At 37.5% G+C, this 26,678-nt stretch overlaps 1 protein-coding gene across 2 annotated transcripts in view; it reads left to right on the top strand.

The window, feature by feature from the left end:
* The first annotated feature begins 10,099 nt into the window (after positions 1 to 10,099).
* GABRG2 (gamma-aminobutyric acid type A receptor subunit gamma2) overlaps positions 10,100 to 26,678 on the top strand; it is a 64,854-nt gene continuing 48,275 nt past the window's right edge. The window contains exon 1 of one of the 2 annotated variants that reach the window (XM_053956605.1): positions 10,100 to 10,206. In XM_053956605.1, the coding sequence (XP_053812580.1) occupies positions 10,100 to 10,206 (107 nt within the window). The remainder of the gene's footprint in view (positions 10,207 to 26,678) is intronic. The other variant, XM_053956606.1, reaches the window with a different exon arrangement.

The following is a 26,678-nucleotide window of genomic DNA, read 5'->3' as shown; positions in this document are numbered from 1 at the left end:
CTCACCTTTACCTGGCCTTCATCAGACCACATCTGGACCACTGTGTCGTTTGGGGGCTTCAAGACAAGAAGTTGTACAGTTATTCAACTGACAAACACGAGTGAGCCCCCAGAGAACCACGGAAGTGGCCGCACATGGAGCAGCTCCCTGGGGTCAGAAGGCAGTGCCAGAGATAAGGGTCGTTATCAAAGGGGGAGAACAATGATTCACTGTCAGCACAATTAAAGATTAGAATGAATTGCTCAGAGAGGCTGTGAAATCTCTAACCTTGATGCTTTTCTAGACCTGAGCGGCAAGGTCTGGTTTAAATTCAGTCAGCACTGACAGCTCTTTTGAATAGGAGCTGGATGAGGGATATCATGCTGTCCCTTCCTGCCTGTCTGACTCCCTGTGTACATCCCAACAATGTACCCAGACCTCAGGCTTCAGCCTGGTGATGTTACATTTTTCTATGACAGGCTTTTAGAGAGATTTTGTGTTCTCTGTCCCAGTTCTGAGAGCTTCATAGTACTGAAAAGAGTCAAATACTAAATTGCTACAATTTCTATACTTACTGTCACTGTATGGTCTCAGAGCAGCTTCTGAAGCCTTATTTCATCTGAAAAAAATAAACTGTGGTAGCCAGTTAGGGGCAGAGAAGTGAGTGTAAGCCTTCGCAGTTTTTTTCAATATGAGCTTGACTTATTAAGTGGAATATATGGAACTACATCACTTCAGCACTTTTCCCTTGATGTGTCACTGCTTATATTAGGAAATTTATATTTTGGGGCAATAGGATTCTTGAAAGCTTAAAACTATAGAGAAACATTGCAGCAGAAATCTGTTAATACAGGTAAAAGCTAGGATCTGGTCTGCAACTGAGATCATCACACAATCTACATTTCAGAGGAGAAGGGATGATTCAGATCCATTTTTTGTTGTCATGAGTATATGGGCCACGTCACTTAGAGATGCAAAAAAAATCCACTATATATGCAAACAGGAAAGAAGAATAAAAGACACGTCTCTTGTAGTCCAAGCAGTTTGAAGAGATTTTCAATGCAGTTACTGTTCTGAATACGTTGTTAGTTATACAAGATCAAATACCAGGAGAAGTAAAAGGGTTCAAGTTATTCCTAAGTTCTTCTTAGGAATATTTTCCTGGAAGTCATTGCTTAGTGGTGAACTTTCATGTCACAAAACGGAACTTAAGAGAGAGAGATGGAAAGCAACAATGAACTTTATATAACATCCTTAGAAATCACTTCTTTCCCTTCCATTTTCTTTTGATCTTGCAAGCAATATACTTTTTTTTTCTCATCTAAATCATGAATATTGTATACCTTTATTTTTGTGGCAACAAAAGTTTTCATTGCCCCTATTAAATGAATTAATTTCCTTTAGTTCTTTCAGATAAAAATATATGTACGAGACTGCCTTTTTTCTTTTTTTGTTTAAAAGCTTATATGAACAAGTCTCAGTTTAATTTCAGCCCATTATTTAGCTTATACAGAGCACTTACCTATCATCTGTAGAAAGCATCACTGAAGGAACCTCATATTTGATCTCAGAAAACTGTTTCAGTGCTCTGGGGTTCCCACCATAGGGCATTTTTTTTGACTTATCCAAAGATAATTAATCTAAGAAGCTGTGATAAATCTCAATCACCCTACAAAGCAGAAACACCAGCTATTCATGCCTCATTACACCTGCACATATTTCAATACTTGACATAATTCCTCTCAGACTAAACTGCATTTACCCCTTTTTCTCATGTATCCTTTAACAACAGTTTTAAAGACCTCTGGTCACTCTTTATGAATGTTCTGAATTCATCTTTTTTTTTTTTTTTTTTTTTTTTTTTCCTTTCAGATTAGCTTTTGTTTTTCAGGTCTAATCCTGTTCCCATCACTCTCCTGCCTGTGGCTTGGCATCCTTACTGAATATAGTAAGGATACTATTCATACTACCATCCAGATCATTATTTAATATATTTAGTACTAAAAAGAGTAATCCTATTCAGTACCCAACTGCACTGTAAAGCATACCACTGAAAACTACTGAGGAGAAATTTCTAGAACTAGATCAAATATCCTTAGCTTGCCCATAAGTATGTCATAGCATGGCATCAAAAGTCCAGCGTGAAAAAACATTCTCCTGCCAGCACACAGGAGCTGTTATCAGCTATCACTCCCAGAGTGCATTTGCATCCACTGCAAATCCATCACTGGAAAGTGATCCTTCCCAGTGCTGAAAGATCAAAAAGCTTACTCTGAAAAGAAACATGGCCAAACTATGAGATTTCTTCTTCAGCTTTATGTAAAGTGAAAAAGATTAAAGTAAGCCAGACTTACAGCTCAAATGCATACATGAAAAACAGATTTTGAATACTGTATTGAAAACTATACTCTTGTGTAACCTTACATTGCAGAATTAGTAAAATGAGTTAGCAGACTTTTTTTCCTGTTTTATCTTCTTTCTCAAACAGAGACAATGGGCTGCCTCCTTCTGCATGAAGAAAACATTCTTTATGGCCTTTTACTTCCATTACTTCCTGTTTTTTGGAGGAAGAATTGAAAACCATTTGCAATGATTATACAGAATGGACATAACATTCCCTTGGCAGGGCTAGCTGTAAGGCTTTCACAGACCTCAGCACCCTGGATCCATTCCCATGTAGCTATTCCTGCTCCACTCAGCCTATATGAAACCATATTTGTGTCCCAATGTGCACACAAATGGCAGGAAGATTTCCTCACAGTTACTTTGCTGCTGAAAATAGACTTTGAATATTGCAATCATATGAAATAATGACACACCAAAATAGGTCTTAAGATTATGTAAACTGTCCAAAGGAAATACCAAATCTGGCCTGGAAATACAGAGCTTTTGGATCAGTGTTAGTGAACACTAAGCAAAATGCCAGAAAAACAACACATATCAAATCAGATTTTCTGTACAAAAGGGATAACAACTACAGAAAGTCAGTGATGCTGTGTCTGATAGAAAGGAGTGGCATCCCTGAGTGTGTGCTATCACACAGGCTTTGGAGACTGGTGTCTTAAAATATTCACTGCTGAACAAATTCAGGATTTATACTGCCAAATCTCACCTTCTTTACTTTTAGATCTCACTTTCTTGGTAAGAGAGAAAAACAGAAACAGTAAAAATATCTTTACTGAAAATATAGAGATTACAATTGTGAAAAGTGATATTCTGAGGCTTTTCTGTCAGGTAGTGGCCTTTTCTTGCAATAATGGAAAAGAAGGTTGCACCTCCTTGTGCAAAGCCCTGGGCTCAGACCGCAGTTAAATATACTCTTCAGTTGCATCAAGGTTTGTTGATGCTTCCTAAGCATGCATTTCAAACTGCTTCCTTTGGCCTCTTGTCAGGATTTCTAGACTACTCTTCTGAAAAAAATACATCTATTCATAGGAAAACTGATAATTCACTTCTTTTTGAAAGTAATCATTCCCTTAAAGTAGCCAAGCTATTTTTATCAGGCAGAAACCAAGCATCTGATTTTGATGTTCTTGTTGCATTATATATTGTGAAAAACTAATAAATGAATGAACCATGATTTCCTGGTCTATGAGAATTTTCATTCTTCATATGGGAATAAAAATAATACTGTAGATGTGCATAGCTTAAATAAACAGATGTAGCAGCCTCAAGAGCATTATTCCTTTGTAGTAGTAAATAAGAAAAATTGTATATACAATGACTTGGAACAAAAACATATCATTTACAGAACTCATTAATCCTGCCAAATGTGAGTATATACTGATGAAATTACATTTGCAAGCATATTGGTCCATGAAATGTGCTGTTTCATAGGTGGTTTGAAGAAGACCTGTTTCATTTCATTCCAATACACGTATATTCACTACTATATTCATTACTGTACTAGAACACAGTAATGGAAAAATACTCTTTCAAAATTTCAAATGTGTCTTTCCTTTTGGTATTTAGTGCTGACTGTGCACAGGGTATTTCTTCCTTTCTCATTGCTAAATAGCCAATATATACAATTACAAATTACATGCAGGTAAATATCCAAAACAAGATGCAAGTAGGTTGAGTGGTCATGGGTAATAATCATATTTATGAACAATAGAATTCAACTTGTCCCACTATGTAAAAAGGATTCCCTTGTACTTTCATGTAGAGATTCTGTCATCAACCCAGAGCAGAGCCCAGCATTCCCACCCTCTCTCAACCCCAGGAGTGAGAGGTGGACAACTCCAGCATTCTCCTTTCCCCTTTGGCTGGTACTTGAGTACAGGAAGCAGAGTCTGGCACAGTTTTAAAGTGGTCTTAAACTTAGAGACTCAGCACAAGGCAAGCATGGAGAGGAAGCTGTAGTTTGAACACGGGGTTTAGATCTAAGCTCTTAGTATAAACATGTGAAGTATTGTGCACAAGACTGATATATGTGAATACATAGCAATAAATGACTCCTCAAAATCGTGCTTCTTCAAAACTCTTGGGAAACAGAAACTTCTCCTAGGCATTAACAAAACTGTTCAGAAAAAAAACCCATTCACATATTCCTCAGGAAGTGCCTTAGCATGGTGATTTCTTCACATAAGCATTTAGTGTGAAGGAACTGGGCCCTCTAGGTAATGTTACAGGGTAAGGAAGCTTAATCAGGTCAGTGGCAGGGAGATGGGGAATGCAGTTTGCTCCAAGAGTTTGATGATAACAGTATCTTAGATGTTTGCAGCACAAAACAACATTTGGTAAGTCTGTTCTGGCAGGAGCTTGTACATCTAAGCACAGTGTGAGAGCTCTTAGCCAACAACTTGTTTTCTTTACTGTTTTAGCACAAGATCAAAGCACCTAAGCAAACAGAGTATTTTAGGGTTGTGCTTTGGTTGTATTAGGCTACCAGAATTCTTTATTTTAAGTATACTTGGAATACTTGGGAAGTGATTGCTTTGAATAGAAACCTGGTGATACAGATTGAATAATATCTACCTGTAAAAATGTTCACTTTGCATTAAATCCTGAAGTGTTTTAAGAAACACTTCTCAATTTTAATTGCTAAGCTTTAAAATAATTCTTTAAAAATAATTTCCCAAGCACCAGAAGATTTTGGCTTTTTTAAAAAATGCAGTAAGTTGAATACTCTAAGAAGGTGGCTTCAGCTTGAAGGGTTTCTTGAAAGAATTACTATTTTTAACCCATTTAATCTCTTTTTTTCTTTTATTCTGACAGTTTAAGTGAATCATCTTCCAAATAAATAGGACTGAAACAATGCTTAAACAATACTTTTCCAGTTAAATAAGTAATTATACCTTAGAGCCCTACTTCAAAATTCTGTGGCATCCACATTCTACACAATGATAGGCAATATTTCTGACTCCAGCCAATATTTACCAGGGAAAAGCAGCAGCGAGATTCAATATTAAGATGGGACTATTTTTTTAATATTACAACAAATAGTTATATTTAGGTTACACTTGGAAAAAGAGACAGAACTATGGTTGGATACACTGTGCACTATACTTCTGAGTTCACCTACTTGGTTCTGACATGAATGTATGTATTTGTGCAGATGCAATAATGGTGTTGGACTTGGATCACAAAGCTCATTGAAAGGTCCAGATTTTGTGTTGATTCAGTCAATAATCATCTCCAAACTATGATTTTAGTCTAGCACTTATCTAGTGCAGTTTTTGTTCAGCCCACCCCCATACCCCTCCTTCACAGACTCACTGTGTTTTGAGCACATGGATTAAAAGAGAACTAGGTGTCTGGGTGTTCTAAATGAAATCCTCCCATGCACAACCATGAACACACATGTACAGTAATAAATGCATAAAACCATGACCTGCCTTTCTCCTAGAAGTGTTTCAAGATTAATTTTTAGTTTTCCATGTTTCAGAATGTATTTATACACCTGTTGATGACCAGAAAATGTATTATAAGATAGACCATGGGGAAAAAAATAGAGATTATATCAAATCCTAGAATTCCATCAAAAATATGCCTTATATTGGATACTATTTTCCTCTGGAGTTCAGTATTAAGATATTCACCCAGGGCTAAAATATGCTAGGAGAGTTTTTGAAGAAAGCAAAATGTTATCAATGTTATATCTACTATTATAAAATATATATTTATATATAGCTTTATACAAGCTATTTTTAAAAATATGTGGATTCATGCAGTTCAAAAGTATTTTTATTTATAACTAGGATATTTTATTTCAGAATAAGAATAATTTAAAACAGTAGTTAATGTATTTTTCTAAGCATCAAAACATTATTTGATATGTAATAAATAGTCTCATAAAGCATAATAGAAAATTTAACTACCTAGATGTTTCCTTCTTATGCCTTTAAGAAAGCATCCTCAACATGACCCATATAAACCAGTTACCTCTACCCAAATCATGTGTCCTTTGAGAGAGAGTGAAATTAGCACTTTATTTTTGGTGGTTTGCTTTGTTTTTGTCTAAAGCAACACAAGAAACAACAACCTGAAACAGAAAGAATTTCCAGATAGGAATGTGTGATGAAAAACAATCTGGCAAGATATTGACATTGACAGAATTCTTTTTGTTACTTTATGCATCTTTTGTAACACCTACTTTGCATTTGCTTTTTTACATGTATCTTTTTCATCTTCCTTTCTGATGTATGATCTAATATTTGATACAGAGAAAATAATAATTTTAGGGTAAGGAAAAGCCCTGTTTTCCTTGGACACGTAGGGAAATCATAGGAGCTGAGAACCCCTTTGTAAACGAACAAGGTGTCTGCCAAATTGACTAAGATACTCTTATAATATTCTAGTCTGATACAAAATGCATCTTTTTGGAACAATGACTTCTGTGTTTAATTATTCTTCATAAGACAATTTTTTCAAAAACTTGAAATGATTTGTTGTGAAGATACCACATTTGTGCCCAGGGACAAGTTACTATGTGGGATTGGTTTATCACACAAAAGGTGTCAGGAAAACATTTCGCACTAGGCAGTGTCCTCATGTAAATTTGATCCTTTGTGATAATTTATTATGATGGAATCCTAAAATATCAGCATCTGATAGAGTTTGTGGGTACAGAAAGAAGAACAGTGTGCTTCAAAGACAACGTGTGTTCAGAGAGAAAACAGCCTGGCACATTTTTGTTTTTCTGTGGCAGTTCTATCTGCTACAGATAAACAAAGTTTTTCCTAGCAGAGGTTATCAGTATAATATAGTAATATTGAAAATCTTGAAGCATAAAATGTGGGGTTACATTCCCTTCCTTCAGACCGAGGTTGCAAAAAATTGCAAGGACAAATTTGCATTTAAAATTACTTAGAACCAAATTGGTATTGCTTGATTATTGGTGGATAAGTATTATCTATTGGGATCAAGTATTTTAGCATTGAAATAATCTTATCTAGGAGCACTCAAAAGCCTGACTTGGCCATTGTGTGGTCTACTGACTGTAACAGAGGCCAAAGATCCTAATGCCCTACCTATTACTACCTAAGTCCATGCCTAAATGTCAATTGCAGGCAGCTGAAATAAAAATTAAAGCTGATGTGTCTGCAATGAAAAATTGATCATAATATGGTGCTGCAAGTTTTAATATGCAGAAAAATCTACACAATCTTCAGAGTATGCTTGGCTATCAAAACCCACTGATAACCAATTAACAATGTGAATAGAAGGCACAGCTAATAAAGTACCCACAAGAATAATACTATCAATGGTCTTCTGCATCTTTTACATCTCAGAGCAATCCAGGATTAGTATTACAGTACCCAATTCTTTTTGACTTACCATCTGTGTGATGGGAAGCCTGGAAAAATCTCTCAAGCTTTCACACCCATAGGTTTTTCTTCTATTGCAGACCTCTTGCCTCTCTTAGCAGGAAAAATGAGGTGACCCTCTGGAATGAAAGTGCATAAGAATTTTGTAGGGATCCAGGAGCTCTTTTCAGACAAGAAGGCTTTGCTAATAGAACAAATTTTCAGTAAAAAAGGGCAGAGTAAAGCTGTCATACTTGTGCAGACATGGTTACTGTAGCCAAGACAATAAATAAGTGTTTGCACAGTTCAAATTCTTAGCTATCAACAATTTTGATTCCCTCACCAAAATATACACAGCATTTTCACCCTTCAAAGGAATGTTGTGATAACTGATGAGAGAGATTACAGCAATAAAATCACAGAAGTGTCGTGTTTACAGGTAGTGAATTGAACCATGAGCAAATGTTGATATTTGAACATGCATACAGACATACATACATATATATAAACACTGAGAGGAAGAGAGATATGGGGAGAGTTTTAAAAATATTTTATAGCTTTCTATCACTGAAGAGGCTGTATTGCACAAGTTGGTGGAATAACTTAATTAACAATAAGATCATTGACTGGAAATATTAAGTGACAGGTTGGCAACTTGTTACTTTGTTTGTAAACACTGATAAAAATACAGTGACTGGGTTAGATATTGGCTCCAATAATCATCCAACTATCCAGGAACCAAGATGTATTTAATTCAACTAATAACATTCATCTGTTGATTACTGTTAAAGTGAAGTGCATTGTGTTTGGAAACAGAAAAAATTAATTTGATGGCTGAAGGCTGGATCTGTGTTTTTAGACTCTGAGAAAGCCACTACCGTATCTAATTCTGATGGATAAATTTCATTCTGCATTTGGGTATTGGGAAATAACAGATTGTCCAGGATAATAGAAGGTTTGAGCAGAATCCAAGTGTCAAATTTGGCTCAGACAAGACTAAGTCCAGCGGGAAATTTTGATGCTTCTATTTTATTTCACTTTCCCATAATTTAAGTTTTCTTTAGGATAATTTTTCATTTATTTCTCCTTGAAGTTTTACAAAAGTGGGCTTGGGATGGAAAAAAACATGTTCCTTGTGATTAAATTTGCTCAATCTCCCAGTTCATAAATGTCTTTGGATAGGCTTGTTATTGTCTATATTTACTTTGATCTAGACAGAAAAAATAGGAGAGGTAAAAATAATATCACAGATCGTAGTCCAAGTACCTATTTTAGACTGAAGTGCTTTTACTTTAGGAATCATGAGATTCCCTAATTTTTTTACTCCACTAGTAGTTGCTAAATTGCATTTTTGGACAACAGAATTTGGGATTCTGGTTCCAAAATTTGGCAGCGTTCATCTTCCATAGTCCTGTAGTGTTTCCCCTCTGGCCAGGAAGTGTTTCCTGTCTGTGTAACCTCTTTTATTATGGGGAGGGGAGATAAAAAACTTGCATACTCCCCCTGATCCTATCAGACACCAAATCACCTCATTCATACTGACTCCACCAATGCTGCTTTCCCCATTTCCTGGGTTACTTAGCAACAACCATCCCTCCCTTTTCCACTCCCCCATCCAACCTTTCATTTTTTTTCCCCATTTGCAATCACGATTTCCACGCTGTTTAGAAAAATGAGGATGCTCCGCAGCATAGGGCAAGCTCTTCCTTCCAACCTCCTTTTTTATGCCTGCCAAATCCTTCTCAGCTCCAAAATGAAAATCCAGGCTGCCTGCATATGTGTAGTCAAAGGTTAAAAAGCACCCTGGCTGACACCACGCATGTGTTAATCTGTGCTGCAGCAGAGTGCATCATTTCCACTTTGACCTCAGAGTTAATCTGCATTCAGGCAGAAGCTCCATTGCTTTATTCTTTCTTTTTTTTTTTTTTTTCCCTCTCATTTACTCTTTGTTGCTTTATTGGATTTTCCTGCATGTGTGTCAGCGGCTCCGTAAATGTGTATGTGCTCCTTTCCTTGACTGTTTTTATTCTGTGAGTGTCTGTGATTTTCGTGTTTTGTTTGGGTTTCATTTTTTTCCTTTTCTCCCAATTATATTATTTCCCTAGATTTGGAAGCTGCTGCCTGAGCTGACGTTTTCTGATTATATCTGCAAAGGGCTTGTGCAGATCTAATTTCTCTCCCCCTGCATATTAATTCCCGCAGCTGGGCGCAATGTCTCATCCCACTGACGGGACCTGGTAGGGAGGAGGGAGAACTACTACCAAAAAAAAAAAAAAAAAAAAAAAATTAAAGAAGGGGACGGATCCATCTGCAACCAAGAGGAAAGGGGGGAAAAAAGCTGGGGGGGGGTGGGGGGGGCTGGAATAGAGATGATTCCTCCAAATCCAACAAGCCTGGGGATCACTGCATTCTTGAATCCTGCATTTTCTCTCAGAATGATGGTGTGGGCACTTCTGTTCCTCTCTCTCATCCAGTGGTAAGATGTGCTTTCTGATTCTGTTTGGGAGGGTGGGGGGAGAGGGAGGGCTGGGGGGGGGGGGTTGAAGAATCTGCGAATTTGCTGAGCTGTCGTGAGAATGCCAGAGGTTTGGATAGTGGCATTGCATCCATCTATCTCTAGCAGCTGAGATCTTAGAATGTTTTATTTCTCTTACAATTGTTGTCGCTCTGACATGGACAGAGGGAGGGTGAGCAGCGGGTGTGTGTGATGGTGGTACATGCCGGAGTGTTCATAGAATTTGGTGCCATATTAATGAAGCCTTTTATCTCTGAATTAATTGCTTGCTCCGGTGCACGGAGCTCTACGGCGGCTGTGTTTTGCGGGCACAATGTCCGTGCATTCCTGCTTGTTTTCCCGGAGCGGGCAGCCCCATCATGGCTGTGCGGGGCTGCGCGGCGAGCGCGGCCAGGGCTGGGTACCAAGGACAGGGATGCGGGTCCCGCACGGCTCCTCCCGGCTCCGCACGGCTTCCCCGGCTCCGCACGGCTTCCCCGGGTCCGTCACAGCCCCCTTGGGTCCCTCACAGGCCCCTTGGGTCCCTCCCAGCCCGCGGCCCCACGCATCCCTCCCGTGCGGGCGGCCGCGGCTTCCCAGGGGATGGATGCGATAGTTCTGGGGTTCGCAGCAGCTGAATGTTTCCAACACACCCGACTCGTTCTGCTGGCAGACGCGCTGTGCATGCTGCATGTGTGCATCATGCACCTAAACGGAAAGGGGTGAAAATCCCGACAGCACAGGAAGCAGGAGTTCATCTGTGGATGAGCAGAAAGTGGAGGGCGGGAGAATTGCTGCAGTGCCAAGCTTTGCGCTGGAGCAGACATTCCTGCAAAAACGTGTGGACTGTGCATTTAACAGGTTAGATGAGCAAAAATCTCTGCACGGCAAAGTGTGTGGCCTTCCAAGTGGCAGCAGACCCCTCCCCACAGCTGCACAGGCATGTTGTCACTAGCATCTTCCAGAAGTTTGTGCCCACTCTCTTTGCTACTACTAACGCTGGATTCATACAGGCTCCTCAAATTTACCTTCTTTCCCCTTCCTTCCTTTTACATGGACACTACCAAACCAAAAAGTGGGTTCATTCTCTTTTTTTTGTTTGTTTGTTTGTTTGTTTTTCTGTTACTTTTTGTTTTGGTTTGTTTTTTTTTTTTTTTAATTTAAGAAAAATCAGACTTCATACCTGCAATGGTAGGATCTTAGTTCTAAGCCAAATAAAAGGCCAAAATGATTGGCTGGGGAAATGAAAAGTTGCTAGGTTTCCAAGTAACTTTTTTTCATACAGAAAGAACTTTGTAAATAATTCCTGTGAGAAGAAACTAAAAATGGTTGAAAATTGAGTAGAAAATGAGATAAAACTCGATGAGCCTACCATGAGGGTACTTTCGTGTTGGGAGTAAGACAGGTGTAAGGTATTTTTGACCCTTATAGAACCAGTAATGATTACTACCTGAATGCAGAAATGGAAAATTCAATTTTTACAGGATTTTATGATGGGCTCTCATATTATTTTGACATAAAACTTCCACTAAAATAATCCCAGATACTTATTTTAACACACTTCCCTTTTTTCACTCATCTTTCAGAAAAGCATTGCCTGAGAGGAATTTTGCCAAAATTATTTCATAAGCTTTAAAAGAAACCCTTCATAATGCAATTTATAGTTTTATCTCAACAAAAAGTTCTGTATTCTGTTCACAGCTATCTGATAGTCAAGATGGTTTCTTCTGACAGCCTCCTGACCTCATAATTTTGAAAAATAAGTCATAGACCAAGAAATAATAGCTACAAGTAAAGGGAAAATTATTCTTAGTGCTTTACAAAAACATTTTAAATGAGTCAATATGCATATAAGATTTTAATTCTAACCAGCAGGACATTTTCCTCCTCCCATTGTGGAAGAAGCCTTGTTATTAGTTTTGGAAACTCAAGGACCAAGACAGAGTTATAAAAGTTGAACTTAGATACCAATTATTTATAGCCAAGATTAAAGGTTTTCTTTGTTAAATACTCATCAAACACTTCAGAATGAGGGGAATATTATTGTATTTTGCATCACTTTTCTTGGACACTGAAATTCTGAAAGGCCAACTGAACACTAACAAAGATGCTCCATGTTAAACATCTGAATAAATGTGTTGGCATCAATCAGAATACACAGAGGTTTAAGAATTTGCAGAATTTGATGAAAGTAATGATTAGCATTAATGTGCAGAAGTTTGAACCCTATTAATACAAAAAATTATTATAGAGAGAAATTTATGGTTGCAAAATCATTAATATTTAGAAGATTGAAGAAAGAAGAGGAATGTTAAGACATCACTCAGGCATTAATGGAAGTAGCTAAAATTCTAGCACTGACTTCAGTAAATCATGAATGAATTCAGAAAAAATGTCATTTTACGACACTGTGGTATTTTATCTTTAGAGAATTTGTATCAGTTTTATCAAATGCACAAAGTACATCCTTACAACTGGGCACAGTAAAGTTTTAGGTAGTGCTTTTTTCCAGTTGGTTTCTTGACATTCATAACTGGATTGCAAATTCTTGCCCAAAATTCTCTCCTCCTCTTACCCCTCAGATCAGTGTCACAGCAGTGTGCAGTCCATCACATGGGCTTGGAACTGTGTTCAGTGAAAATCAGTCTGATCAAGCTCCCAATTTCTGAAAATTGCACGTAAAAAATCTTCAGATCAAGAGACAATTTAAAATTATTTAAGGAAATACCTTTGTACACCTGATGTGGTTTAATCAGAACTAATTATTTGATGGTCCTTATTCAACATAAAACATGTATTTAAGGCATTACATGTAATAGAACTCACCAGCAAAGTTTCAAAATTATTTAAAGCTGTATTCTGCACACAATATATATGGGGTTTATCAGTTATTTTTGTAGAGCTTTAACAAATTTCCAGCAAAAGCTACATAATACAGTGGAAAATAATGTTCAGATGGGAAATGTGGGACTTTTTTTCACTTTTTTGTGTCCAAGGAGTTTCGTGGCAATATTTTTATGCTGCAACTACATGCCTAAAATTGAAGACTGTCAAGACTGATCGAAAAAACCCCATAAACAAAGCAATCACTTTAGCATCAAAATAGTCTGGTGACTAAGTGAATATATGCATTTTTATTAGTAAAGTAATGAACATGGGTATAAATAAAATTCTTTTGCTCTTGTAAAGTGATGTGATATAATAGCAAGGATGAAGAGAATATCCTTCAGATGGACAGTCACTTAGAATTACTGTAAAACTTGCCAATATCAGTTTGGTGTTAATCCTGCAGCCATAGTTATTCATACATTTCCAATAATTTCACACAGTGTATATCACTAACACTAAGCCAGAGGTCCCATCACTGGAATAAGGAGTTGCTCAGCAAGAGGCAATTTCTCACCTCACAAGGATTGGTCCCCTTTAAAGAAGTGTCATGATAGAAGATGTGGATCTAAATCCTTTTAAAATATGACTTTGTCTATGATACCATGAAAGGGAATATTCTTTGTGCTCCAGTGTTTGTATCAGCAGAGCTAAAGCTGTGTGGACACAGGACCTGCACTACTTGAGCATGCCAGGGGGAGCAAGGCCTACCTATGAGTTTTTCATGGCCATGCTGCATTCCTGACTGCTGGGAACTGCAATGCTGGGACACAAACTTAGAACAGCTATTATTGTTATAAAAACAGTACCAAAACTACTGACCTAAAGTCGATTTGAAAATTAGATTAAATTCTATTATTAATAACTTGATGGGACAAAAAAAGACGACAGTCACTGTTTCCCTACTCGAAAATATATGATTTAGAAACAGGGATGAAACCCTTTGACTAATTTCTGCTGTAGTGAATAAACCACCTAAACATAACCTGCAAGCCAAAACTCATGTATTCCAAAATACTCCAGTGAGTATGGAAAACCATATTAGATTTCTTTCAGAAAGTTTGAATCTTTGAAAATCTAAAAAGTGGAAGCTGGTAGTAAAAAAACTATAGAAACTAACTACAGTAAAAATACCTTAGGAAAATAATCTGCTCTTTTAATATACTATTTCCCATATTAATCATATTATATGTCTTCTTCATGACCATGCTTTAGGGTCTTTAGGGTTTAAAATATTAAAGATTAATGATAATATGGAAAACGTATCTTGTTGACTTGGACTGTGCTTGCATTGTTTTCATTTATGCTACATTCATACTATTGACATATGTCATTAAATTCTATAATGGTTGCACAAAAATTTAAAAGGGAAGAAGAGGAGTGAATGGATGAAGGGAAAAGAAGCAAATGTTTGGTCAAAGGGAAGTCTTTCCAAGTCTCAATCCCAGTACAATTAAACTCCTATATGCTTAAGTAATGACCATCACTTTCTCCAACAGAGAATTGAATTGTGAATCGAATAATGAATTATGAAATTATTAGATAAAGCATTAGACACAGCTGACCAGTAACAGATGCACATACTTACAGGATGGATGATTTTTTTACAGTACCTTGCAGACATACATTCCAGTAAGCTGCAAAGCAGAGGCAGTTTTAAGGTCAATAGCTGTGCCTGGCACTGTCCTGCAGAGAGAGATGCACTGGCTCAGGACCCTTCAGCCTTGCCCTTGTTACACTGAGTGTCAGCCACTCCAGCTGTAAAAGTTCCATGTATTCCTACATATATATTCCTACATTCTATTAGGCTGATCATTTGATTACTTACTTTTTAGCATTCGTGGGGATAATTGGAGTGTACTGGGGTTCTCTGAACCAGGGCACCTGCAGCTCCACTCACAGAAACCTTTAATGCAGAAAGAGAGGTGGCTTGTGTGAGGCTGGCAGTGACTTGTGTAAGACTGCAAGTGAAGAACAAAGTGGAAGCTGGAGGGTGAATTAATGTGAATTCAAGCTCAGAAAGTCACAGAATCACTGAATCATTAGGGTTGGAATGGTCCTCTGGAGATCATCCAGTTCAACCCCCCCTGCCAAGGCAGGGTCACCTGGAGCAGGTGACACAGGAACGTGTCCAGGTGGGTTTGGGATGTCTCCAGAGTGAGAGACTCCAGCAACTGCCCTGGGCAGCTGTTCCAAGGCTCTGCCAACCTTAACATAAAGAAATTCTTCCTCATGTTGAGGTGGAACTTCTTGCATTTCTGTTTATGGCCATAACTCCTTGTCCTATTACTGGGCACCACTGAAAAGAATCTGGACACATACATATAAACACAGAGATTAAGAAAAAAAACCCCAAAACCTGATACAGGATGTCAGTGTTGAAGAAGGTTTGTTTTGTTTTTTTTTTTTTTTGTCATGCTCCATAGCCTATTTAGTGTTCTACTTTTTATAACAGATTTATATTGCAATACAAATTTCTTTTAATATGAATAATAAGATACAATTTTCCATTTTCCCAGTTTTGCCTAGTAAGAAACCAACATCATATCTAACACCTAATGCTGAAAATCTCAGCAGTTCTGGGAATCTTCTCACATGACAGGCCTCATTTTATCCTCTCAGTAATTCCTGTTCCACTGAAGTCAGTCCATTGCTGAGAAAAGCCAGGGCATATCCAGTATAGATTCATACAGGTAATTTTGTGCTTATCTAAGTAGTGGGAAAACACCCAAAGTTAAATTATAACTCAGTAAGGATCTTCAAAAAGTGTTTCTTACACTGCATAATGCTTTTGCAGAAAGCTCTCAACCTACATTCCAGCTGATTTACAATACCTCTAAATATTTTTTCCTTCATTTCTTCTTTTTTATTCTGCACAGATCATCAGCTAAAACGTCACACTCCATTTCAGACCACAGACTGTAATGTAAATTGATCTTAAGTGGCACATAAGTCTTTCCCTGGCCCTCTGGACTAAAAGGATTTTCTCCATTCTAGAAAACGATCTGTTTTCTGTGAATAGAACTTCTGAACAAGCACCAGGAAGGCTTTTTGAGAATATAGGTGAAAGAGATGTATCCATTCTCTTTTTAGAAAAGATATGACAGCTGATGATAGAAATGGGCATACAGATAACTTCACTGGAAGTAGATGTAAACTTTCTGGGCTCAAAGCAGGAAGCTGTCTACCTAGAACAAGATATGTTTCTTGTTCTTGTTTCTTATACAATGACTAAAAAGACTTCAGAAAGTACCAGAGAATCATAAATTCCAGAAAAAAAGAGCCCACCACCATAGTCAGGTGTCTATAATTATTATTAGGTAAGGAAGATCCTGAGACTAAAACTCATTGAGCACCAATGAAATTAGGGACTACAACTGCCCCTAGGGAAAATATCCAACACACAAAAACCAGGGTGAAGAGATATTTTAGGTGATGGAGAGATGAGAAAGGAACAGTATAAAGTGTCCATTCTAGATGCACTGATTTTTTTAGACTCAATTTGGTGACTTTTGATGACTTTAAACAGCATTCACTGCATGCTTCCTTGTGATAATGGATTGTGGCCTAGATTGTCATGATGCTGTAAGGAGCCGAGTGTGAGAGTCTGAATTCACCTAGAATGTATACTTTTGCAGGTGTAATGTCTTTACAGGCATTTTATTTAGGTGAGCACCTACCTCAGAAGAGCTTTGGTGCAGTAAGTAGGAGCTTTGCTGTTTGAATTGGGTCAGGTTTCCTATTTTAACGTCCAGAATAACCTGCTTATTTGATTCTTTTAATTAAGAAGAAATTTAGCTTTGCATTAAGCCAAGAAGTGAAGAAAACAGCAAAACAGAAAATAATATTACTTGCTTTTACATTTTGCATATGAAGTGGTTAGAACATAATTTATATCAGAATGTGTAACCATCTCCTTCAATGTGAGAGATTTACAAAAGGACTATACTTTTTTTTTTCATCCATATGAAAAAAGAGTGGGTAGAGGGAGATACATATTTTCACAAGTTCCAACACCTGCCAACTGGCTCAGACAAACTGAGGTAAAAGAGGGGTGATTGTGGTAGGTTGAAGAAAACTATAGAGAGAATAGTGAGGATTATATCTAGTGTCATTCTGGGGTATTTGTATAGTTGTGATGGAGAATTAATATGCGAGTCTTGTCAGACTGAATATTGGGTATTCAGTCTGACACACGGTGATATCCTCTTATTTATATAACAGTAATATTTTTAACACAACTGCTGTCAAAAAAGGAGGCTTTAATGCTGATGAAAACCACCAGTGACTGCATAAGCAGAAGAGAAATGTAACAAATACCTTCCCATGTAAATGACTACCTCAGCTGCATAATGTTTTTTCATGTGATGTCCTAAGCAACACAGAAAAAGTTGACTACAGCAGCTTTACTTGTTCTCTTATATAAAGGACATAGAACATGCAATGATATTATCCCTGGCTGAAAACTTATGAAAATGTTTTTCTTTTTAATAAGTGAGGTGATGCAGAGGCCAAATACTTATATAGATTCAAAGAGAAGAAAAATATTTTAAAAACCATTAAACTTAGTGATAGTGTTTCATTATAGGAAATCTCTAGCTGCTTGTTTCTGGAAGAGGAGAGATTTTACCAGGGATATTTCTGCCCTTATCTTTTGCTCTTATTTTCTGCTGTTGGCAGCTGCCAGATGTAAAATACATGGCACAAAATACCACTCGTTTGACCCAGAGTAGTGACTGCATTATGGTTACTCTAAAGTGATAGTAGGCAATAGAAATTCAGTAAATCATACAAGAATCTTAATGCAACAGTTGATTACGACTAAAAAAGAAAATCACTTCTGTTTAAAACAGATTTTTGTATCTTGAGGATCAGTTCTATTTTTTCAGATCTACTGGAAGGGCATTTTCACACATATTCAGTAAAGAACAACACAATGTGTAGGCCTAGCTATGAAGTCTGGCCATTGTGTATGAAACTAAATATTAGTCTTACAAGGTAGAACTTTCATCTTTTTGCAGACAGCCAGTAAAACATTAAAGAAATATCATTTTTACCATACCTAAACCAACATACACAGATTATTACCAGAAATAGAAGACTGATATATGTAAAAAAGCTATTTAAAATAAATGAAGGATAATAATGATCTTTTGGAAGGGATGGAATAAGAAGTTATTTACTTTTTATGCTTGAATAAGCTCTTTTCAAATGATGCAAGTAGTCATGTATGAAATTGTATTTTTTACCGAATGTCATCTTGGATTTTGATGTGAACCCTTGAGATAAAGACTACCTTTCTTTCTGAGCTATTTATCTTCTTCAACTTTTTAAATGCTCTGTGTTCTGCTGAAAAAAGACTTCTGGTTCTATACATTGATGAGAAATGCACCTTAAAGGGGATCTCATACATACCCCTAATAATCTTCTGCCAGAATTCCTCCCCCCAAAAAAGTGTATGATATGTGGAAATGAGTGTTTTCCCTCAGTAGTTGCTCAATGTTATATTGTGTAACACAAATAGCATGTTCTGGTCATATGAAGCTTTTGTTAATCCACAAGATCTCTTCAGATCCAAACAGAACTCTGCCTGCTGCAACCGACTGAGGATTAGCCACTAAATTCCACTTTCATTTAATTCCCTTAGATTATTTTCCAAGAGAGAGAAAAAAGATAGCAGGAGGAAGAATGAGAAAGAAAACCATTAAGAGCAATTAATTAGATAATGCTAGAAAGCCTTACTAAACTAATCAATGTATTAGTCAATATGTTATTAAGTAATGCACTTCTGGGACCTACTGAACCACAGGTATGTTTGCTAGAGGTGGAGAAGGGTGTCACCAAAGCAGAATGAGATGTGCCCATGATAACCAGGCCCCAAGATCAGTCATCTCTTGGACATTTTGTGTACATCCCATGGAAGGGTAGTAGAGTTTGTACTCTGCTTTTCCTCTCCAAAAACTGGTGAAGACACAAGAGACTTCACACTACAAATTAACACTAAAAGGGCTGCAATCAGGTGGACAGCAGATGTGGAAGCAGGCAAGGGAAACCAGATTATCAAGAAGTCTGTAATGACTTTTCCCCTCTGCTACCCTGATCAATGCCTCTGGTTTCTACTTTTATATCCCTAAGAGACATTCTTCTAAAATTTAAGCTTTTGAACTGACTCTCTGTGCAGAAAAATAATCACCTGACCCCCCAAAAATCAATAACATAATTCTATATGTAAACAATCAGCTCATTCCTAGTTTGTGAATGGACAATATTTTCAGGAGAACTGTGATGCCATGGCCCATACAGATAAAACAGGAAATGCAAACAGGCACACAAATGTCAGTGAATGAAGAATGCCAATAAATAATTGATATATAATTAAAATTACAGTCAGCTTGACCTTCTTAGATGAATTACTGATAGCCCTTAGAGTTACTTAATTCAAGGAATAAGGACTTCAGCTAAGAGTGCAGGAAGGTTGTACACTTGCTATGAATAAGAGACAGAACTGAACCTGGTCTGGAAGTGAATTGTGAAAACTGGAATTACACAACATTTATAATATAGTGACAAGAAGCCTGCTATGCTTCAAATAGGAAAGAAGTGCAGGGGTTGGGAAGATGAGTTATTATGGTCAAATTAACAAAGATGAGAAATGCAGAGCAACCATTTGCATGAAGTGAAGACAGCCTGGTATATGTTTTGGGAGTCAGAGCCATTCCACACTTGAAGAACACAAGTGAGGAAGCTGGTAGTGTCTTCAGAAGGAAGATGGGGTGTGTGACCCATGTAATAAAATTTACACTGCCAAGAACTGTCTTAGTAGCTGAACTTGAATACTGAAAAGACACCTTTTGGCTTCTCTATATGTAACTTAAATGATGCATTCTGCCCCTCTAGCCTATGAGGGCTCAAATGTGTTTGAGTATTAAAATTTTGTTTTGTCATGGAGTAAAGAAGTCACTATTTTCTGGCAAGGTGAGGATTTGGAAGAGGGGAAGGTTACCAGCAGTAAAATACTTGGAGGCCCTTGGAATGCAATTACTAATATTACTACTCTTTTAATGAAGCCAAATAATTGACCAGTATTCACAGACCACATTGTATTGAATAAACATACTGGATATTTGTAAGCTCTTTGGGGCAAGAACAATAAATTAACAATGACTTTTCTCATTTTATTTCCTGGTTTCTAAAGGAAATGCTAAAAAACCTCACTAAGCTGCTTTAAGGACTTATAGCATGCACTTAAAATTACTTAAAACCTTAATAAGGCTCTAATGTAGCACACGAGATTAAAGTCATGACAAATCTTTCAGGCCAAATTCCTGAATTCCATGTCCAGCTCAACTAACAAGGCTCTGAAACCCGTATTTAAATGGTGAACAACATGAAAATATTCTTCTTTGCACTGGTTATTGTGATCCAGATCCACAGCTCTGCCTCCTTTATGTCAAAAGGCTGTAAATCTAAGGTACTGATATTTTGTCCAGGTGAGGACAGCGTATCTTTCCTCTCACCACATGCCAGCAGCACCTCCAGGGACAGTTCATTACTCTGAAATTAAATTAAGCAATTCCAAATTACCTGCTATTAATATCCGACCACTTTCAACCACTGTTTTACCCACTTAATGCATTTTAACCACTTAATAGCCAACCACTTTTACTCTGGTATACCTGTTAATAAGGATTATTTCTATAATGAGTTCCAAAATTTACTATTCTGTCATCTAGGAATTATATGTGTGAAAAAACCCATATATAGATTTGATATTACAAGGAAATAGGAATAATTTTAGCCTTACTGATTTCAAAAAGTGGATTTTATTTCAGGCTTTGAAATAAAATTAATCTTTGGCCAGAAACCAAGAAATTCAGCTCTTGTGGTAACTTTGAAAAAGTTCTGAGTATGTGAAGGCTTATGGTGAATACTAGAAGGGAAAATTGTGAGCAGCTCTAATTATACAATTCATTAAGGAAGGGAAAAAATGAAAGAGGAAAGGTACTATATCTGTAGAGTAAATTCTTCTGTTACCATCCCCAAGGCTCTATCTCTCTTAATCTCTCTATAGTAGATAAGTACAGACGTGATTAAATTCAATGCAACGTATATTCAGACTAAAAAATGAGAAACATTTGTTATCTGCAATCATTACCTGCATATGCAATGTTCTGAGCCCCTCAATAAAATAGTAATGAAAGGATTTAATGAAAAGCCCAGAAGTTTAATAGTCAAATTACCTCCAATCATAAACAGTGTATATTTTAAATCGGACCTCTCATTTTAGTTAACGAGCAGCAATTCCAAGTGGTAGGTAAACAATGTATTTCTTTAACAAAGATGTCATGTCTGCAGTGACACCTCAGAAAACAGGCTGAGGCAGCTAAGCTGGGCTTCAGTTTTGCAAGGTTTTAAGCATTCAAACCTTTATTCAGGAAAACACTTTCATTTGTGTTTAAATGTTTACCAACATGGATTTCTGCACAAAGATTGGAATACTGAGCAGCTGGCAGTATGGAAAGCATAATCCTGGAAAATCTGACAGATATAAGCTAAAAATGCAACATTTGCCAGCAAATGTATTCCATTTATGTCCTCTCTTCTAAATGATTTCTTTGGTAATCTGTCCTGAAAAACTGTAGAGCTTAGAATAGCACCTGTTTTTTATTAAACAAATTATCCTGAGGTGTGTTTGCCAAATTCCCCAGGATCTCAGGAGGATAAATTGCATGCAGAGTTTTACTTCAGTGGCTTCCAGTGGAATTTCTTCTTATCAATACTCTGTCAGTTCTTCTGCATAAGTCTGTAGCTCATAAAAAGCTGCTGGATCGGTAGCAAGGGAAAACTGAAGATGGATTTATCCATGTGGGAGATATGCTACGATTAGTAAAACGTCTTCATCCTTAGCTTCTGCTCATCTTCCATTAATTTTAGGGGTTTACAGGTGTCCATCCTTACCTGATGGTCCCATCAGCATCTGCTCAAGTCATGGGAAGACTCTTGTTTTTAAAGAGTTCCTGATTAAGTAGTTTGGGTAAGATCCACAAACAACCAACAAAATCTCTGAAGCCTCATGGTGCCTTCTCTGTATCATAGAAAATGGGGTCTGAAACCCTCTGCATTTTGCCAATGAGCCTGTTCTGAGTTGCCATGATGCTTTGGGCAGCTACCCTGAATTCCTGTGTGGACCTTGCTTCAGTGCTTACAAGTACAATCTCCATAAATGACCCCACATGTAGCTGGTGCTTACATCTCTTCTGAGGAGCCACACAGCTGGCCATGGACTAATCCAAGGTGACCTGCTAATGCCAGATGGTAACATCTGCCTATCCCTGCCTGGTGTTTAAAGCTCCTTGCTGTCATGCCATAGTGGCTGCTCTACAGAGCTCTGATGGAGCCAAGGAAACCTGATGAGGACCTGGACATTGTGGCCTGAATATAAGGACACCTAGGTTTTCAGCTGAAACAGTCTCTGCAGCACATTTAGTGGATCCTTTGACGTAGCCACAGTACAGAGCTGCAGGAGATGAGGAGACAAGGAGAAAAGAAAATCCTCTTATATAATCTCTCAAACTGAAGGAAATATTTTCATCACTGTATATTTTTCTGGACTTTGTATCATTCTCTGTAGCATCTTCAGCACCCTGTATTCCATTGCTAAACATATTTTGAAATGCTAGTTACATGAGTCTACATCTCTTTGACCTGAATATGATTTCTTCTCTTCAGAAATTTCAGAAATAAATTGGTAATAGTGCTGGATAAACTTGGCTCCCAATGCAGTGTTTCAAAATGATGCTCTTGGAATATGTCTATGGTTATAGCCATACCACTACTGACCCTTGTAGCCAGTTATACTCATTAATCAAACCCACTTATAGCTTCTGCTTTTACTTGGTTATTGTTCTTCTTGCTCTTTTCCAGTGATGAGGCATCCAGCTTTCTCTAGCCCTGCATAGCATCTACTTATAAAAGAAGTTTCTAATATCTTTCTCTGTAAAATTTTCATTCCTTTTACAAGGAAAAACTTCTTCGACCATAATCAGAGCAATGACAATTTATAAAGTAAAATTCTATAATGCTGACGAGAGTAAAAAAAGGTATGCCAAAATATTTGTGGAGGAAAAAAAGAATTCTGGGAGATACATGTTTGTATGTGTATGGAATAGAAATTGCTCCTACTTTCCTGGTGTTTTGACAAGCCTTAATAGTCACATTGAAATGCAAGGGATGGGAAGATTGGCTTTGCAGTGATCATTATGCCTAGCCCACTCAAACGTCAAAAACTTCAGAGCTAGGTAGAATTTGCATGTTATGTGCCTTACATTTTACTTATTGGAGATTGATAAAAAAAAAGAAAAAAGATAAGACACTGAGTGAGCCCATACACAGTTTCTTCTCACTAAAATAAAATTACAGATTCACCATCATATTTATTAGTTAGGACCTTTAAAACAATTCACAATATTTTCAGAAAAATATTCAGAAATTCTTGCCTATCAAGCTGAATATAGTGAGATAGCTGAATCTAGTTGAATAGTGAGATTTTCTTTTTATGGACTACATATCCAAAGTAAGCTTTTTAGAGAATTTTCAGGACCCCAGCATTTCTTATTGAAATTGTCTCTGGAAAAGTGGGGCATAAATAGGCAAGTAAGATGTAACAGCTTTGCATCACAATTTATGTGATGATTTTTGGAAGCACCATGTGTGAATTGCAGCTGTGGCCCAGCAACACACCACAGGCACTGCTTTGCACTGAGTCTGCACGGCCTCAGGACAGAGGCTTGTCAGGGTCTGAACTCCTCTTGACCTGCCCCCAGCTCCCTTTTACTTGGTTTAGCTTCCACAGCCATTTATCTAATTGACCAGGCATCTATGGCTAATTTATCTGACTTTTTGTATGGTACAACTAGAGTTTTATTTAGACAATAATAACAAGCCATGACTCCATGGAGAATGAGTTACTGACATCACTGTGCAGTGCAGAGAAATACAAGGCTGTTACAACAGCAGAGGCACTGAGAAGTGGACTTGGAATACAGCATGGCAGGGTAAGGGCACAGGATCATGGAATCATTGAGGCTGGAATAGGCTTCGAAAATCATTGAGTCCTGTCATTAACCCCACACTGCCATGTTCACCACTAAACTATGTTCCCAAGTATCACATCCACATGGCTGGAATACTTGGGCTGGTGACTCCAGCACTTCCCTGGGCAGTCTGTTCCAATGCTCAACAACCCTTCCAGTGAAGAAATTTTTCGTAACATCCAACTTAAACCTCCCCAGCTGCAACCTGAGGCTGTTCTCTCTTGTGCTATCCCTTGTTACCTGGCAGAGGAGACTGACCCCCAGCTGGCTACAACCTCCTGTCGGGGAGATGCAGGGAGTGATAAGGTCTCCCCACAAGCCTCCTTTTCTCCAGGGTAAACAGGCATGGGGTGAGTTGTGAAACCCTGCCTGGGTGCATTTTAGAGCACAGGTGCTGGCAGTCCTTACCCAGAAGCTGGCATGCTTATATGTCCCATGGGATTAAGAAGACCCTGACATGAAGCTGTCCTGATAGTACCAACCACCAAAGTCCATCAAAACAAATGAATTTGACAGGGGAATTGCAGAACACTTGTTGATGATTTTCCTACTCAGCTGACATAGAGACATTAGTTTACCACTTACATTCTTAATGTATCACACATCTACCCTGTTATCAGAACTAAATTCCACATCCACCTCTGCACAGTCTGTTTTATGAGCATGAGTGCAAACAGCGTCTTGCATGATATAAGTTGGTTTATGTGGGAACACATGGGTTACTATTGGTTACCATGCATTAAAAATGAAGTTAAATCAGAAGCATTGTTTAAAAAAGAAACAACAAAAACCAGTTTAATTTTCACCATTTGCTTACTCTTATTTTGTGAATGAGTTAGCTACATCATGATGTAATTAAAGACATGTGTATTGAGCAGCTATTTTCTGTTCATTCAGCTCTTTCTTCAGATGTATTTCTATCTAAAAGCATTCCAGTAATGATACTTCCATGATCTAAGAGAAGTAAGAATTACTGATACACTCAGAATAAAACTATACTAGTTTCACATTTATCTTTGACTGGCTCCCTAAACAATGAGGACTTACCTGACCCACTTGCTTTACCAACAATAAGGGCTTTAATGTTGCTGGTAAGCACAATGCGAAGTCATTCCCTAAGTAATGGTTAGGGATTGTTTCCTCCTCCATCATGAGATGGTTTAGCATCGTACCCAGTCTTCATCAAACACAAATAATAAGGGACGTTTATGTGCTTGTTAATGTTGTAAAAATGGCTTACACTTACATGCAGAGAAGATATCACTTGCATAGTGATATCTTGGCTTACCACAGCAAATAGGACACTAGTCTTTTAGCTGGGGTAAGCATTCCATGTTCCTGGCTTCCAGCCCAACACCAGGAACACTTCATTATAGAGCTCTTCTGTGTACTGAGATGGAGAAGATGAGAATGAAAACATTCCCTGATAGATTTAATTCTAATAAGGATTTATATTCAGCTTAACATGAGTTTATGTTCAGCCTAACTTGAATTTATAGCTCATGCTAGTAGACCAATTAAAAAAAAAGTATTTTAAATTTGAAAAAAAAATGCTCAGGAGTGCTACTCAATAAGCAAAACTGCTGACATTTCTAGCACCTCACATGTTTGTTTTTAAACATTGACAGATAGTGATGAGAAGATGACTACATCATGAGTGCTTGATTCCAGAAGTGACTTCCTTCTGGGTGAAATTACCATGCAGACAAAATACAGAAAAAAATTGTGTAAGAATTTTGAAAAACCACAAATATGGGTGCCTCATGGGGTACTACAGAACAAGGACCTATTTTTTCCATTTCTCAAGTCTAATTGAGCAATAGGATTGGGGGTTTTGAGTTAATGTTTTTTTAAAGAGATGGCTGGAGGGCATCCATGATTTCCTAATCTTACTCACTGAGAAGAGAATTGAGCTTTTTAATTTAAAGTGAGATTTTAGAGCAATCATTTATAAAAGCAATCGCTGGGGAAGAGATATCACATGGAATATAAACAGATGACAATTATATACAATAAAACACAGGCAGAAAAAATGAAGTGAGCTCAAGCTAAAACCGACCTAGTCAAATAACATTTCAGTAATGGTTGTTTAGTCCTTCTCTTGAGATTTGTTAGCTATAGCAGAAACCAACAGGAGCTGAGTAATAGCAACAGGCAAAAATCATGCTCCAAGTGCCTTAGATTTCACATTCAGAGATGCATAGAATGGTTAAAAAAATTAAAAAAGGAGAGAAGGGGATGGGACAGGAGAGGAGTGGCAAAAAATGAATGTAAAACAAAACAGAAACCTTCTAACATTCACATAATTCCAAGATTAAACCCTTTACACTTAGATATAGCTAGATACTTTCAAATAAATCAGATCAACTCAAGCTAACCCTATAACTGATGCAGAAGAATAGCTGTAGCTATTTCTCCCTTTTCTGTTTGTTTCTAATGCTTTTGCTCACTGCTAACGCAAATATACATAACCAG

This window comes from Vidua chalybeata, chromosome 15 (genome assembly GCF_026979565.1).
Source record: "Vidua chalybeata isolate OUT-0048 chromosome 15, bVidCha1 merged haplotype, whole genome shotgun sequence".
Taxonomy (NCBI): domain Eukaryota; kingdom Metazoa; phylum Chordata; class Aves; order Passeriformes; family Viduidae; genus Vidua; species Vidua chalybeata.
Note: the sequence above shows the minus strand (reverse complement) of the source record. Positions and strands in the feature narration are given on the sequence as shown.